Source organism: Acartia tonsa, chromosome 13, assembly GCF_053477335.1.
Source record: "Acartia tonsa isolate MP-2025a chromosome 13, ASM5347733v1, whole genome shotgun sequence".
Lineage (NCBI taxonomy): Eukaryota > Metazoa > Arthropoda > Copepoda > Calanoida > Acartiidae > Acartia > Acartia tonsa.
In genome coordinates, this window is record NC_137272.1 from 14,727,991 (window position 1) to 14,746,110 (window position 18,120).

General features: G+C 32.6%; 1 protein-coding gene across 1 annotated transcript; it reads right to left on the reverse strand.

Moving 5' to 3' along the window:
• Nucleotides 1-1,099: 1,099 nt before the first annotated feature.
• Nucleotides 1,100-17,291, reverse strand: LOC145303963 (uncharacterized). The gene is made up of 8 exons (XM_080145632.1): nt 17,173-17,291; nt 14,875-14,911; nt 14,055-14,089; nt 12,538-12,572; nt 11,386-11,453; nt 8,831-8,885; nt 5,338-5,415; nt 1,100-3,603 (listed from the first exon to the last, which is right to left on the reverse strand). The coding sequence occupies exons 1-8, from the start codon at nt 17,264-17,266 to the stop codon at nt 3,505-3,507; spliced, it is 501 nt and encodes a 166-aa protein (XP_080001758.1). The 5' UTR covers nt 17,267-17,291; the 3' UTR covers nt 1,100-3,504.
• Nucleotides 17,292-18,120: the final 829 nt, after the last annotated feature.

The window sequence follows — 18,120 nt, forward strand, 5'->3', positions numbered from 1 at the left end:
TTAAAAATTAGAAAAAAGTCTAAAAATAGAGATCTTATTGTTTCCATACATATAGTAACTTATACCCAAATTTGCATATGTTTAGCATTTTCATTAGTTTTCCATAAAATAGAAAGATATTACAAAACTAATTACATGGGCTTATAGAGCAACTGATTTGGTATCTTAGGTTGAAAAAGGTCTGTTTTGAAAGCATTTTTGACAGAGTTATGTCCAAATACATGATCAAACATATAAAAAAACTTACAGATTGTACAGTCATTACCAGAATGTCCGTACGTACGTCCATTTTTAACAATTTGATTTTTAAAAATTTTTTAACAACATTTTTTATATGATTAAATTATCCTATTGGTCTGATTTTTGGAGTACTTATTCCTATTACAATAAGTTACAATATTATAAGCGAAGCATCTCTATAATCAAGTCCTTAAAATATCAGTATTTCCTTAAACAGAATTTTTTTGTCAAAACTTAAGTTTTGTTGGGGAATAGGGCAGGAAGAGAAAACTGTGTGAGGTTCAGTTAGGGTTAGGCTAGGATTGGTTGGATTAAGCCAACCAATCCTAACAGAACTTTGGAAACAAATTTGTTTATAAATACGGCCATTCTGAAAGCACCAGTTCTCGTCTTATCAACTGAAATTAGGCACCAATGGGCACATGGTGAACACCTGGGAATACTTAGTGTCGTAGCTTTAACATGTTTTAACTAAACCCAACCACTCCTAGCCTAACCCTAACTGAACCTCATTTTGTTGCTTTATATCTACGGACGGCCATACCATGTTGAACGCACCAGTTCTCGACCACTAGCAACTAAGCCCTTAAGGAGGGGATGGTGAATTCGAACACCTCCTCTCTTTCAATTTTTGCTGTAAAAAGAAAAAATAATAAATTGGGGGGAGGGGGGATTTTTTTCCTATAGGCGATTTCCATTGGGAGGGTGGTGATACTTTCCGACAAAACATTCCAAAGAACCATGAAAAACATCACTGGAAAGGAGAAACAAATCGGTTCAGTGGTTAGCAAGATGTTTCGGTATACACAAACAGACAGACAGGCGAATTTACTGTGGATAAATAAAAAACTAATAATTTTTAATTTTTATTCAATTGTTATGTGATTTCAAGCATTTTAAATATTAATAGTATTTTCATTATTATTATTGAGCTTATTTAAATTAATGTGTTGAAATTTACATTATAAAAAACTGATGTTTTCCCGTATTTTCCAAGAGAACTGTACTATCCTAATCAAAGGGGGATTAGGGGTTCACTATGAAAATATGAGATTTTCCAGATAATTATTGCATATGTATCAATGGATATGTTATACGAGGATATTGTGAGATATTCTTGCATACCCTAAGAAAAATATTTCTATCCACTGGCTAATATAACGATGCCCCCGTCCCCCCATCCCCTCCTACCCCTGACTATGCGCATTGACAAATATCTGAGGACTATATTAGCAACCTAAATTGAAGACAAAAATTTCCTTGTCACAATATCCACGTATTCTATATCAATTTATGTATTTGTTGGTAAAGATGGCGTTGCGAATTCACTTCCGCACAAGTATCAAATTATTAAATCATTAGCACTACATATTATTACAACAGCACAAACTCTCCTTTCATCGTTGCCATACACTCAGCATACACCAAGGGATCTAAAGGGATATGACAATGGCTGATAAATTGATGTACAATGCCAACGTTTAAACACTTAACTTAATAAACCATCTATAACAATATAGTTCCCCAAAGTTGTTAAGCCAACGAATAAGAAAATGGTATAATAATTTTTTTAACTAGTGTAATAAGAGTCCAATATCCCCTCTGACAAACGCCCCTCTTATTTAATTGCTATTTGTCTTTTTTGCGATTATAAAACACAATAAGAGTGTATATTATGCGAAAGTGAATTCACAATAAAAGATGATTTTATATTTATAAGAAAATTAATTAATACAATACAGGGATCTTAAGGGATAAGACAATGGACGAAAATTTAATATAAAATCCCTACCCAATGACAATGAACAAAGCTAACTCTTCTGAATATTTAAAATTTTTGTTGTAAAGTTTGGACAGTATTAACCATTCAAAATCCAATGTAATCTCCGACGTTAAGGCAACTAATAAGATAACGTGATAAAATTTGGTACCAGTGCAATTAGTCCAATGTCCCCTCCCTCCCCCATGCTAATGAACATAATTGTGATAGTGGACCAAATAATGCCATTTCTCGCCGGGTCATGCGTCATGTTGGAATGGTGACACAAATTTAAGATCCCAGATTTTGCGATTGGAGAAAAATTTATCTTTATATTAAATTAAATAAAATAATCTTGCAAGCATCTCTTTTATCTTATAAAGAAAAATAGTAAATCAAAAAGCGTCACCCTTCCAATATGATGCATGACGGCGTACGACCGCGAGAAATGGCATTATTTGGTCCACTATCATAATTGTACACATTTTTTTATGCTATTAAGAATATATTTTGACACCAATAAGTTATGTCTTTAATTTCTTTATTAGTGGTTACAAAAATCTTAATTATATATAAATGTACTTTACATAGTAAAACAGTTAGTTAGTTATACAGTTAGGAGGTTGAAACATAGTCTATAGCAATGCTCGGCAGCCGCGCTTCAGCCGCTTGTAAGCCTTGTAATTCGAACCCTCTAAACTGGTTTACAGTTGAATCTTGGTCGCGGCTGACGCACGGCTGCCAAGCCCTGCTTTATAATAAAATGCATTATATTTATATTTCTAGTATTCATTCGAAACCGATTGATATCCTGTGGATTAGAACCGGTTCTCATCCACATAAGAAAAAATTATGTCTAGCATCGTGTTATATTTAGTTTTCTACGAATATAAACATGTACATTAATGAGGACAATTGTGCATTTGATATCCGCGGAAATCTGTTTATAATACGATGTTACTTTTTGTACCCTTTTCCTTCTGTTCATAACGATTTTGACTTTGTAAATAGGACTCTAATATAAAAAAACTACATTGTTCATCTAAAAACGAAAAAGGAAGGTTTTATTTCTACTACTATACACTTTAAACTCCCCTAACTGATATACATAAATTTTAGTACAATAGTTATTTACCACACTGCATTAACAACTTTCCGCGAAAAGTAAAATAAAAAATTACATTCATACTTCAGCCTCTCGCAGCCAACAATATTAATTTCATTACATAGTTTTATATTTTTATTCGTGGAAAATTGTCTATAATATGATACGATGCATGATTTATTGAGTAAGGCTCAGATCCGGTTCTAATCCAGCTGATATTAATCGGTTTTGGGGCCATACTGTATAATTAAATATCACTTTTTTCAAAACACATAAAATCAAAACACACAAAGAAAATAATTTTAAAATTTTTCTTATTCTTTTTAAATTATAAAATCTTATATGAACTCTTATGATAGTGATTATAATTATGATACAAAAAAGTTTTTGAAAAAAGAAACTATTTATCTTTTTTCTTACTATTTAACATTTTCCTAAACTCTTCAAAATCCAGCTTTCCATCTTTGTTTGTGTCAAACTTCTTCATTACAGCATCAACCTACAAATATGGCCTGTATGAAAACAATGTGTCAATACACATTTCTGCATACTTCCATCCTTATGGGATATTCTAAATTGGGAAGAAAATTTTCATGTAGAATTACAAGGATGAAAACATCCATAAGTAGTGAAGCACAAAAAATCACTGAATGGACAAACAGACAAAACATTGCATATACTACAAGATGCACCTTTCTCCCTATACCCTTTAAAACCTAACCTAACCTGACCTAAATTGATAAACAAACAAAAGAAAAACTATTTTTTCCCCTTATTTTCATTTCAAATAAGTAGGGGGTTCTTTGCTCCACAAGGCTCTTTGAGGAAAAACGCCAAAAACCCTAGATGATTATTTTGTTTTATTTTCCTTATAAAGAAGTAAATTACAATATTATGGTGAAAAATAGTAAACGAACATTGAACAATAAGAATTATCCTACAATCTCTTAGATTTATAAAACCTTGTCGAACTTTTTGATAATCCAACCAGGAACATTTAATAAAAAGTAGTTTTGCATCTAAAACTTTTGCGACAGTAATTTTGTGATTGCATTATTCTGCTATCATAGAAAACTGTAATTATACTGAAAGATGGTAGGTATACTATAATTAGTTCGGTGTTTTTACTCAAAAGGCAGGGCCTGTACCTCAAGTGCCAAAACCCTGTAGGGTTTTGTAGTACCCAATATAACCTAATCTAACCTGACCTAGAGTAAAAATTAAAGAAATGAAAAATACCCCCCCCCCCCCACCCTTCTTATTTGTAATGAATTTTGAATTAAAAAAAACAAGTAAGCAAAAAGTACTAAAACGGACAGTCGGAACTAAATGACTGATAAAGTAGCTGCGCTGCCTTAAACAAGAAAAAACAAGTAACCTGGCCAATAATCTATAATTGTCTATGTATATTAGTCCAAATAAACTAATAACCTGGCCAATAATCTATAATTGTCTATGTCTGTTAGTCAAAATAAACTAATAACTTGGCCTATAATCTATAATTGTCTATATATATTAGTCCGAATAAACTAATAACCTGGCCTATAATCTATAATTGTCTATGTCTGTTGGTCCGAATAAACTGGTAACCTGGCAAATAATCTATAATTGTCTATGTCTGTTAGTCAAAATAAACAAGTAACCTGACCAATAATCTATAATTGTCTATGTCTGTTAGTCCGAATGTTTAATCTAATGATAAAGAAAAGTAATTTAGATAGGGCAAGAGAGAGAGAGAGAGAGAGAGAGAGAGAGAGAGAGAGAGAAATATGTTAATGGGTCTTCCAATCACTTCCGCAAGTGTTACAAATCAAAATAAAATGTAATGGACTTGATTTCACTTAAGTTATCTTTCAAGGATGCAAAAAGAACAAACGGCTGACTGACACGGGCGCAACTGTAAAAAACACGTGTAGTTAGACTTATTGCGCTGTGCAGTCCCGGTTCTTTCCTGTTTCAGATTATATCTACGCCTTGCATTGTAGGATAATATACATAAGGGATAAGACAATGGTAAATAAAATGATATACTTTCCCAACTGATGATAATCAAAATTACCCATTCTGTAGTTTAAAATTATTGGTTATAAAATTATGTAATTGATCAATTAAATCAATAAAAGTATCCAAAATATATCAAGTAGGCAAATTATATAACATAATTATAAAACTTTGGGGACGGACTGGCGGACTCAAGTTATAGAGTAGCTACGCTATTTTTAAAAAACCTCACCTGTTCATCACTCAGGTTCTTAGCCATGGCTTTAAATTCTGCCTTCGTTATGTACCCAGATTTACTTCTGTCAAAGGCCTGAAATTTGAAACAAAAGTCATTCATAATCCTTATAATGAAGTAACAGGATGTGTGTCTGTCTTTGTGTCTGTTTGTCTCTCTTTACCGAAGGATCTCGCTAACCGCTGAACCGATCGGGTTCTCCTTCACAGGGTAGCTTCTCATAGGTCCTGGGAAGGTTTATAACTATTTGGGGGGAGGATACCACCACCCTCCCAAGAGAAATCACAAAAAAATCGAATATAAATTTTCGTCTAGAGACTTCTACGCAACATAGTAGAGGAGACTTGATCGCCAAATAGATAGGTAGATTCATTTAAAGTGCCACTAGATGCCTCTAGCCGCTAGTTGTAATAAAGTTGTAAGCTATTTTGTCTGAAGGTTAAGATTGAGTTCTCCCTTTTAGGAAAGCTTCGCAAATGTCCTAAAATTCATATTAAATTCATACCTTGGAAAGGTTTTAAACTATTGTTCTGCCCCCTTCTTACTCCTAGATGCTAGGGGAACAGCCGATAGTGTTAGATAAAACAAATCGGTAATAATATTCTGATATGTACAATTTGCTATGCTGTTTAAAATAGACAGCTAAAATTTTATGTTCAAATTCCTACACAGAGAGAGGGGACAATAGCCTAGCAGGTATAAGGTATAACCAAAAAGCGAAATAAATATAAAATAATTTTTTGGGGGCAAACGGAGAGGTCGTTAATTTTACGATGTGTTGCCCCCTAACGACAGATGAAAAACACGTATTGGTTTCGTGATTTTTTCTGAATTAATTTCATTGTAGTCCCTAAAGTTTTGTAAGTTTTTGCTACTGTTGTTTTGTACCGACTTGGCTGTGTTAATATTCCCAACGCAATTGGCTGATTTTCCTAATCAAAAGTCGGCACAGGGTCCTCGGGAAGGGGACATACAATTATTTAACCCCTTTTCCCCTCTATTGTTTTACTCTAATGTTTAAAAAGAAAATATTTTTATTTTAAGACAGAAGTGTAAAATTTAAAACCATAAAAAGCAATTAAAACCTGAATACAACAATAAAAGTATACGTGGCAAAGAAATTTATGTTTAGTTTATGCTAAAACACTAGACTTTTTCTTTTCTTTTATAAAAAAAGAAATATTTATCCTTATTTAAAAGCAATAAAATATGTGTCTGTCTGTCTGTGTGTACAAAAAGATCTCGCTAACAACTGAACCGATTCGTTTCTCCTTTACAGTGAAGCTTCAAAAAGGTCCTTGAAGGTTTATAACTATTTTTTTGGGAGGAGTACTCTCCCACTCCCGAGAGAAATTGCCCCTAGAAGTAAATGACCACCTAATTTTTTTTTACTTTTTTTTAATAAAACTAAAATCATTGTTTTTAAAGGTATTTTTAAGCTTTAAAATAATATTTCTTATGTTTTAAAGTTGCGTTATGTTCCCTCATTCGGGATATAGATTAATTATTTGTAATAATGCATTTTCCAAGTCATTAGTCTTATATGAAACATGTAATAAAAGTTTTGTATTTGTAGCAAAGCTCCTCATTAAGTCACCAGTGTCTGTCTGTCTCTCCGTCTTGTTGTGACACGTGACGGCTTTCCTACTTTTATTTCACTGATATTTTCGAAATATTTTGAGGTGTATTTTTTTGGTTGTTTGTTTATTTGTTTAGGTCATGTAAGGATAGGTTATATTGTGTTCTAGGTAGCCCTGAATGATTAATGCCCCGCAGGAGTAGGCCCAGCAGTGTTAGGCCCCCCCCTCCTCCTATTTTTCATATAATTAAAAAAAAAGGGGGGGGGGGTGTTATCATTACTCAACAGGCACTTTGTGTAAAAGAACCTAAACACCCTTTAATTTTTGTTTTAATTGTTGTGATATAAAGTTTGAGCCCTTAAATAAATGAATGTTGCATATCCTATGGACATGACCTTGTCAGACTAATAGATCTATAGCATATATACAAAATACAAATAACTACCCCCCCCCCTTTTTCAATAACCTTTTTCGTCTGCTAGCAAATTGTTTTCTGCTACTTGACTGTGTTAATATTCCCGTCACCATTAGTTGATTTTCAAAGACCCAATTGAGAATCAGCACAAGGTCATTGCGCTAGGAAAATACAGTTATTTAACCCTTTCTCACTCTAGTGTTTTACTCTAATATTAGACTAATAATTCTATGATCGTACCAATAATAAATGCAACTAATACTCGACTCACATGAAATACTGGTAAGTCTGACGGTTCGTTAGTAAAAAATGTTTGTCAGTGTAACTAAAAGATTTATGATAGTAATCCTTATAATAAAGTAAAAGGATTTGTACCGAAGGATCTCGCTAACCGCTGTGCCGATCGGGTTCTCCTTAACAGGGTAGCCTCTCAAAAAGCAGGTTTTGGAAATCCCAACTCCCCCCTCATCAAGTGCCCATAGGCTTCTAGGGGCATAGCCGGTACTAATGAATACGAAGAAACAAACTGACAGTTAAAAGTAGATGAACAATAAAGACTAATTTTAAGCGTAAATATGTTATTTACCTTCAGTAAAGCATATAATACCAAAAACAAAATATTTTAATTTAAACAAGTAATTATCGGGACAGCAGATTGTGTCATGTGTGACGTCACAGAAATACGTCATAAAAGATAGGATGAAAGGAAACCCCCAAAAGAGAGATGATTATTACATATTTTAATGACGTCACACATGATACTTTCCGCAATCCCGTTATTATCAAAAGTAAGAATGAATCTTTACAAAAATGTAGCTAAATAATCCTTTGAAATTAATGTTTTTTTTTACGATTATTTTAAATAAAAAATCATCTCCTGAGGCTTTTTCTAATACAATCTTATTGTGTTTTATATTAATGGTTGTAGGTTAAAAGTGGTCCATTAGCGTCCTAAGGGATATTACTAAAAAGTCATTACCAAATACCTTTTATGTTTGCTCAAAAACTATTAATCACTTATGATGTTCAAATAGAATTATAATAGTTACAAATGTACCTTAAATATATTCATTTTTTATACTTTTGAGTACAAGACAAATAGAAAGAACTAGATTAAGCTTAAAAACTTATTTTATTTGTATTTTTTTTTAGTTATGGAACCATTTAAAAATTGAAAACATTAAAACTGCCATTACAAGAGTTAGCTGAAGACATATAGGACTTGCAAGCTTTCCACTTGCTTTCCACCCGCAGGGTTTGCTTTCGACCTGGAGCGATATTTTAAAAAGTTCAACTTTCAATCATTCCATTGTTTTTTAAGATCTTAAGGGACAAACAGACCTATGAATATCTTTATTAGAAAGATGTGTTTCCCTAAAACGGACCATTACTCCCCCCCCCCCTTTATTTTTAATTTCAATTTCAATTTTAAAAAAAGGGAGATTTCTGTGGCCGCTAAACGCTTAAAGGGAAAACACCGAATAATAATCCTTACCGCAAAAGCCAGTTCTGCTTTGCTTGTCATCTCAAGTTCTGACACTACTCCATCCCTAAACAAATAAATGTATAATAAGGGATTTTTCCCGGCTATTTTTTTGAGAGTCAAGTAATGCAGTTACAATTACTATGCCTTTTAGAGAAAAAAACACTTGTGTAAAAATTTTACCCATTTTGGACAATGATGAAATGAATTTTTGACCTTCATAAGGGGGGCCTCAGATTACTGGGTATAATACTTGTCCAAAATGGTTAAAATTTTTACACTCATGTATTTTCACCAAAAGGCTTAATAAATGCAACTACATTACTTAAATTTCAAAAAAGGCGGGGAAAATCCCCTTATGTATAAGCATAGATGTATAACCCGAGTGACAAGAGCCTATTTCGTCTGCTAGCAAATTGCTGTCTCCTGTTTTGTAGTGACTTGGGTGTGTTTATATTTTGGACGCTATTGGCTGATGCTGATATCCAAATAACTAACTGAAACTCGTCACAGGTTCCCAACCCCGTTACTTATCTATAATACAAAGTAGAATGATGTCTTTCCGTCCGTCTGTCTGTCTGTCTGTCCGTCTGTCCGTCCCTTAAGATCTCGGTAACCACTGAACCGATCGGATTCTACTCTTCAGGGAATATATCTACTGGTCCTGTGGTGGTTTTAGGCTATTTTCTTGGGGGGTGTGACACCCCCAACCCCCCCAAAAATGAAAAAATCCCCCCTCAAATTTAAAAAAAAATTATTTAAAACTCATTTCCTCTTGGGGCAAAGCCCCTAGAGGCTAGTGGCGAAGCCGCTAGTCATATAATAAAGGAAGGTGAGAGGAGAAAGTCGCTTAAAAATTCAGCATATGACGTCATAAAAATGAGGGATTATCTATCTCTTTTTTAGGGGTTTTCTTTCTCACTCCTCCTCTCCTCATCCCACATTTTTATGCCTTTTTTTGAGCGACTTTCTCTCACTAAAGGGAGAGGACTTTGGACTGTAAAGGATGTTTACCCCCCTAAAACTTTGAAACATTTTTTTAAAATTTGAATACAATTCACTTTACCTCCTCAAAAAAAGCTTGGACGTCCTTCCCTTATTCGTTGAAATATCCTTTTCCTTAGAGCATTTTAAAGAGCCACTTATCATAAAATTCAATGTACATATTCCTCTCCAATTTTTCTGAAAACATTTCCTTTTCCCTAATTATCCTAATTTGGCTTGGATATTGGTTTCTTATATGTTATTCAATATCTGTCGTGTTATAGGTATAATCTTGTAGAATTAATTACAAAGTAAATATAGAAGTATAAGCGTTTTGATACGACTCTAAATCAAATAATATTTGTCTTAAACTCCTTGATGTGTCTGGCAATGTCGAGGGACAAAGTGACTTAAAAATCAGCCATGTGACGTCATAAAAATGAGAGTGATGAGAGAAGAAGTGGGAAAGAAAACCCCTTAAAAAGAGATGGATAATCACTCATTTTTATGACGTCATATGGCTGATTTTTGAGTCACTTTGTCCCTCGACCTGGCAATGGTCTCTTGAATTAAACAAAGCATGCCCTCTTCTATAATAAAGTAACAAGATGTCTATTTGTCTGTTTGTACCGAAGAATCGCGCTAACCGCAGAACCGATATGGTTCTCATTTTCAGGGTAGCGTCTACTAAGTCATGTGAAGGTTTACAACTTTTTTGGATAAGGGTACCATCACCCTCCTCAGAGAATTCGCAAAAAATATCAACAAAAATCTAGCGGCCAGGAAATTATTTTTGGTAAACAGCTGATCTTAACGTGAATTTATAAAAGATAAATTTTACGTTCTGCTAGATGTCTCTAGGGGCAAAACCGCTAGTGATTTAATTACATGTACGGAAATGAATGTACACTATTACATGAATTGGTATGCAGTTGCTTATCTTAATCCTCTATGTTTAAGTTACCCAGGGAGGGAGGAGACATTGGGTTGTTTATTACACTAGTCCCCAAAGATTTAACTGTTGGTTTAACAATTTGGGGGACTTTTATTGAATTTTATAGGTTGCTTCGTAAGTTGAGTTTCCCAAAGTTACAAAAAAGGGGTAATTTTGTGAATCTTTATTGCGGATAAACATCTATTTTCCGGCATTGTCTGATCCCTTAGATCCCTGAAGATACTGCAGATAAGGAAATTCTAAATATTCTAGACTAGGCTATCTTATTCCCATTTGTAAAGCAAATGAAAATCTAAAACATTTTACAAAAATGGGTTTAGGCTAAGTTATACAGAGTTTCTCTTTCATGAGGGCTTGGCAGCCGCGCCTTTTATGGCGTGGCTGCGGCTGAAGGTGACTTAGCCTGAGCGGGCTTCTGTAAGCCATGCGACTCAGGTGCCGAGCACTGTTTTTAAAAAAATTGATATTAATTTTAAATTTTTACTTCATTAGCTTTGAAATAAATAATTTACATTAAAAGTCTACAGATAAAATATTAAAGAGAAAAATCCAATTTGGTTCTATAAAATACAAAAAAAAGAATATGTATATTACAGCTGGGCTACTAAAAATCAGGTAAAATACTTACTTATTCTTGTCCAGGCTTTTCCACAATTCTGATTCTTTTGTGTACTTTTGGAAATCATGCTTTGTTATCTGAATATAATGGCAACATTAATGGACATATTGTTACTTGGATGTTGCACCAAATTTTCATGTTCTATAATAAAGTGACACTTGCCGCTGCCTAAAATAACGATACCCCCTTTACCCCATCGCCTCCCCTCCTACACGATGAATGATTTTACCAACAATGAGTTCCGTATAAGCAAACTCATTTAATGACAAATTTTCCCCTGTCAATATATCCACGTATATCCTATATCCATTGCAACATTATTGTACAATAGAGATGGGATGTATAGAATATTATTACAACAAATATATTGTGATGCATCTTTTTTTGTAACATCAAAAATGCAAATTGTTGCATTTTTATAAAAAGCAAAGTTTTTCCTAGAACTTATGAACTTAAAATGAAGATATTTGTAATCTAGTCACATTCTAATAAGCGTAGCAACTCTAACTCTTGATCAGAACTTCAATACATTGGGGTCTATAAGCCCTCACCCCCCATAGATTTTTTTATGAGGTTAATTCATTTTCAAATAGCTTTAAGCGTTGTTACCCACAATACCCTTTATCCTAAATGTAAAATTAAAAAAAATTTAAAGATAAAAAAACTCAAAAGATATAAAAAAAAATCAAAAGCAAATATGTACATCAATAGGAATGTTTTTGCCTTTGTTTGTTTGATATTGACAAACTGCACAAACTTTGCAAATAGAAAAAATAGATACAAGTGTAACAATTCATTTTCTATGTAGCACAAAAAAAATGTATTTATATTATATTGTAAAAGGGAAATTTTTTCATTAATTTAGGTTGCTAATATAGTCCTCATATAAGGCAATATGTTCCTACGAGGTCAGGAGAAGGGATGGAGTAAGGTCATAAGAAGGGGATGAGGGTATTGTTATATTAGCCAGCTGTAAGACATTTGATCAGGGTATGCTAGAACCACTCATTCTCCATATTCATTGGTATGATTCTTTTCGTAATTATAGAAATTAAATGGTTGACCTTAGCAAAGTGTATATTTAGAAATTTATTTTATTAGCAAACTCATACTACTTAACCCAGTTATAGGGTATACGTGCTGCTAAAAAAATGGAATTACCTCTCCGCTGTCATCCACATATTTTTGCAATAATTCTGACAACAAATGAATTTCATTATTCATCATTCACTTTTGCAATATTTAGGACACATAAATGAATAAAACTTTTGGATCTAGTGCAGTTCATAGTAAAATGTTCCTGGGAACAATTATCTTCAAAAAATGTTTCCAAATTTTATTCTTTCATATCGATAGCAGCCTTTAAAGTTCATCACTTTTGTAGATAATCAACCCAAGGAACATTTTACTGCAAACTACACTAGATCCAAACTTTCCAGATATTCCCCCACTATGACAACAGAAACCTATTTTAAAAGTATATATGTTTTGTCCTGGAAAGTTAGTTATTTCTAGTTAGAAATATTATTTTCTATTACTCCAAGTAATGAGATATCAAAGAAAAAAAAACAGTGGAGTCATTTACCTATGGTATTTTTTGCTAATAGACATAATATATCTAGATGGTCCATCAAACTTAAAAAGAGATTTTGTGCATACAAAAATCTTAGTTTACTTTTAGTTATTTACAAGATACAGGCAACAAAATTTTTTGATGATATAGTTAGTAGAAAGCTAACTTTATTCTAACAAATTTGTCTATTTGTAAAATGTTTTGTCATATGCTTAACATTATACAAGGGAAGAAATTGTAACAAGAAATAATTTACCCAAGAAAAGCTTAACCCTAATGAATGCAACAATTTATAGCTGACTCAAAATGCATACAAAATGAAATAATTATGACCTTACATACTAAGATCTGGAAAATGTTCCTACCAATGAGATTTCATGAATGTACCTATAGCATTTTCCTATTGGCTGTTTTATATAGTAAGTCTCTAGATATCTTAATTATTTTGCTCTACTTTTACATGAAATATATATATATTAGGGTGGGTTCATATCGGAATTAGACAAAGCGGGGATATGCAACAGATAAAATTAACCTTAAAAACATTTCTGACCGAAAAAGAATTTAAAAAAATTGAGTTTTAGAACACGACCACTTAAAAATATAATTTATTACTTATTAGTATGCAAAGACGACATTCAAAATTTTTTTGAATCAGAACTATGGCTCCATGGTGCTCCCTGGAAAGGCTTTGAGGAGCTGAATCAGGAACTTTTGTCCGTTTGAAAATTTCTTGTTCCTAGCCTTAGAAATCACTAAAAAAACAAATTTTTTTAAGGTTTATTGAGAATTGTCCAATTTGCAGAGGTTTTTTAGATTTTCTCAGGCTAGGAACGATTTTTTTGAAACGGACAAAAGTTCCTGACTCAGCTCCTCAAGGCATTTCCAGGGAGCACGATGAAGCCATAGTTCTGATTCAATAAATTTTTGACTCCCATTTACAAATAGCTATACAATTAAATGTCTGGTCGTCAGCGGTTTTAATAATCCAGAGGTGTATTATATCTATATAAATTGAGTGCAGATCCCCGCTTTGGCCTCAGAAAAAAATGTCCAAAATTGACCCACCCTAATATATATGCAGTAGAAAATGAAATTGATTTTCCTAGTTCTTCTTCCTCCAACTCTATATCATGCAAACTAAAATATAATCAAATTATTATTGTATTTAATATGGTGAGGCTTGTAAAAAAATGAACAATGTTAAAATATTTGGATGAACTATTCCAATTGATGTCATATTAGAAGGGAAGATGACATCAATCAGGATACTTAGGACAAAAGTTCTTTCAAATTCTCCACTTTGTATAAGTACTTTCACCAGCTTTGAATCAGCTAGTAAGTAATGATAAAATAAAAGTAACAAAGTACTTTTTTGTCTCTTGTGTAAATTTTTGATTACCAGAACAAAATTTTAATTAATTTTATTCCGCAAGAAAAGGTTTGTAGCCACTCATTAAAATACACAATACATATAATAAAGAAAAGAATTTTAACAACATAACTGAATGGTATAAGTATAAAAGAAATTATGGCTGTAGAATATTTAATTTACTACTAGGTTAAGTCATTCAGTACATCATAAAACCTCAATAAAAAGTCAATTAAACTTGCGTCAATGTTGTATTTTACTAAGAAATTATGAGTGTATGTGTGTGTACAGTGATAAAACATTAGATTAAAAAAATTTTGAAGAAAAAACATATTCATGGATTACAAACTCAAAGCAAATTTAAGCTCTTAGATCAAAATTAGGGTAAATAACTGCAATAAAAATGTTGCTAGAGCTTTTAAAAGAATGATAGACCAAGTAAATGACAAGTTTACTATAAGAGCTTAACATTACAGACAAACAGATGAACATACAGATAGACAAAGAAAATGGCACATGAAAAATGTTGAAAAAATATTATTAATAATATTACCTGAGTTCATCTATGTAGTCTCGTAAAAACAGCTTTCCTAAAATCAGATCATATGATTCATAATTGGTTATTAACCCAGAGCATTATTGTATTGTTAACATGTTAGCTTGTTGTTGGGGAGGTGTTGGATTGCATCGTCATACTAAAGACATCAAAAATAGTATCTACTGCTACTATAGTAGGCATGTGATACTAATAGTAAAAGTAGGGGGAACCTGAGGCGACCTCGCCCCTGAGATGTAAATGTTGGTATAATTGGTTATTACAAATTATTTAGCTTTCTATTAGGCGTTGCTCATTTAGTTATAATTTGTAAATGTTTAAAGCCAGGGAGGGAGGTGACTTTGGTCTGTTGATTATGCTAGTACCAAAAGTTTTATAATAACGTTTTCTTATTCGTTGACTTAAAAACGTTGGGGACTTTTCAACCAATAAATTTAGTCCACAGAAAGCATATTTTGGTTAATCATCATTGCGTATGAACATCGATTTATCGACCAGTGTCTTATCCCTTAAGATCCTTGGTTCTCAGCACTTTGCAGCAAACATAAATATTTGATATATGTGTTTGTAAAGTAAAGGTTAAAGACATATTAATGAAAAAAAAGGACAATTTTATCCAAAAGTAACGCATCAATAACGTTTTTAAAAAAAAACTATTTCTATCCTCATATAAAAGTAACAGGATTTCTAACTTTCTACACCGAAGGATCTCGCTAACCTCTCTGATAGGTCATTGAAAGGTTTATTTTTGGGGAAGGCACCACCAACCAACCTCCCATGAGAAATCGACTTCGAAAAATGGAAGAATAAAATTTATGCTGGCCTCTCATTGGCTATTCAATGACGTCATAATCTGTGGAGGGACTTTTATAATCTTCGAAAAATTATTCCCCAAAAAAGTAATTTTTAGTTTTTAGTTTTAAAACTAGAATTGAAAATGGGGAAGGGAGTCAACTTTAACCCAGCACCCGCCTCCAATACGCTTCTATTGCCCCTAGAGGCAAATGCGATTTTAATTTATAAGTAAAAGAATATCCAAAAATTATGTTAGTTTCCGAATTTTATTAAAAATTTTTGTCACTGTCAAAGGTATGTTGCAGTATATAATTTGTATAAATTTAATAAATTGTTTTCAGGAATACACATTTGGAATTTTTATTATACATAAAACATAAATAGAATATATAACAGAATTATAATTATTTAATCAAATTCGTGTAAAATTGCTTCCCTTATCGAGAAGAGCCAAGAGGGTGTTAAGGTAAAAAAGTTACAACCCACTTAAATTTAAGCGGCAAGTGAAAAAAGCTGTGCGCTTCGCGCGTCAATTTACCATTAGGAGAAAGCTTGTTTCACTTTTGTTCATTATGTATGGGGGTAATTACACCCTCTTGACAGTTGTATTAATCCCCTTGGACAAACCTAGTTCACGGTACTGGTAAAATTCAACAGACCACCTAATCCAAACAAAAATAATTGTAGAAATTTTTGCACTGAAAACTTGGATAAAACCTAGCATTAAAAAATCGATGCTCAACTAAAGTTATGTAAAAAAGTGCACAAAAATTTAGTTAAAACTTATTTAATATTTCAGCAACGTTTTAACTTTTAATGGAAATATTTGCTTTACAATGTTTTAAAAACACAAAACATATTTTAAATTCACGTCCCAAAAACGTTTTTTTTCTTCAAGGTTTTAAAACTTAAAAGTAAATATTTTGGATTTGAAGACTTGAATTTCACCAAAAGAAAGTAACTTTAGTTAAAATCCCTAATTACCTAGCTCATAAACGTATATATACAGACAAACATGTTAATAAGAGAAGCTACACAGAGATCTAAAGTGATAAGACAAAGGCCAGCAAATTGATGTACATCTTCAATGATGATACACAAAATTACCCCTTCTGTAGAACAGATTTAATGATTGAAACTTTTGAACACTCAACTTAATAAATCAACCAATCGAAAGTCCCCAAAGTTGTTAATCCAACGAATAAGAAAACGTTATTATAAAATTTTTGGGACTAGTGTAATAAACAGCCCATTGTCCATCCAATCTCTCTCTGGAAGCTACACCGACGAACCCCAAAATACATAACTTTTGCACCACGTCGTCTTCCTGTGACGTCATATTCTCCATATCTTTTTTAGGGATTTTCTTTTCCACTTCTCCTCTCATCTCCCTCACTTTATGACGTCACAGGAAGACGACGTGGTGCAAAAGTTATGTATTTTGGGCTTCGTCGCTACACCTTATAGATGATGAGTAGCTGCGCTTTTAAGAAAACTTACCATTTTGATTTTTGTCAAATTTTTCAAAAATAGCATTGAATGCTTTTTTGGCCGCTCTGTCGGTCAAATTTTTCTTCATAGCCATCATAGCCATTTTTGATGAGTTTTGTTTTATAACTGTGTCTGAAAAAATCGTTTGTGATTCTAAACAACAACAAAAAATAACAGATTAGAAAACAAAAAATACATAGAGGATGATTATTATTGATCCCCATTTCTTGGAAAAATTTAAAATGGAGGGTCGACACATTCGCTCCCCCTCTCCCTCAAATGCCCCTATAGACCTCTAGAGGCGTATTAAAAAATGAGATACCGCATTCCACCTGGAAGGGAGGGGACATTCGACTGTGTAATATTATTCGTTGGCTCAAAAATTTGAGAACTTTTATTAAATTTTGATTGGTTAGTTCCAAACGTATAGGGTCAAAAGTTTTTACCAAAAAAATTAATCTACAGAAGAGAAAATTTTATTTATCATCATTGGGGATGATATTGATTTATCATCCATTGTCTTATCCCTTAATATCCCTGATAAATCTAATATAAATGTAGTATTGTGATTCTCTGGTGAGAAAGAGACCATTAATAATGTCTAATGATATTCATAAACGTGTAAGAAATCTTCATAAACTGTCTATTTAATATTCCCTCTTTCTTATTCATAAGAAAGAAATCAGGGAAGTAGAGGACATTGGGTTGTTTATTACACTAGTCCTCAAAATTTTCTTTTCGTTAGCATAACAACTTTGGGCATTTTTATTAAATTTTGATTGGTTAGTTCGTTTAGCGTCAAAACGTTTCAATCATTGAGTGTTTTCTACGGAAGGGGCAATTTTGTATATCATCATTGGGGTTGTACATTAATTTATCGGCCATTGACTTATATCATTAGATTCCTGGAAAAAATAGTATCTATAAAACAAAGTGGAATGGTGTCTGTCCGTCTGT

Coding starts and splice junctions, on each gene's coding strand:
- LOC145303963 (XM_080145632.1), bottom strand. CDS start 17,266: ATGGCTATGATGGCTATGAAGAAAAATTTGACCGACAGAGCGGCCAAA. Junction 14,912..17,172: donor ATTTGACAAAAATCAAAATG/GTAAGTTTTCTT, acceptor ATCTGATTTTAG/GAAAGCTGTTTTTACGAGAC. Junction 3,604..5,337: donor AGAACCTGAGTGATGAACAG/GTGAGGTTTTTT, acceptor CCATATTTGTAG/GTTGATGCTGTAATGAAGAA.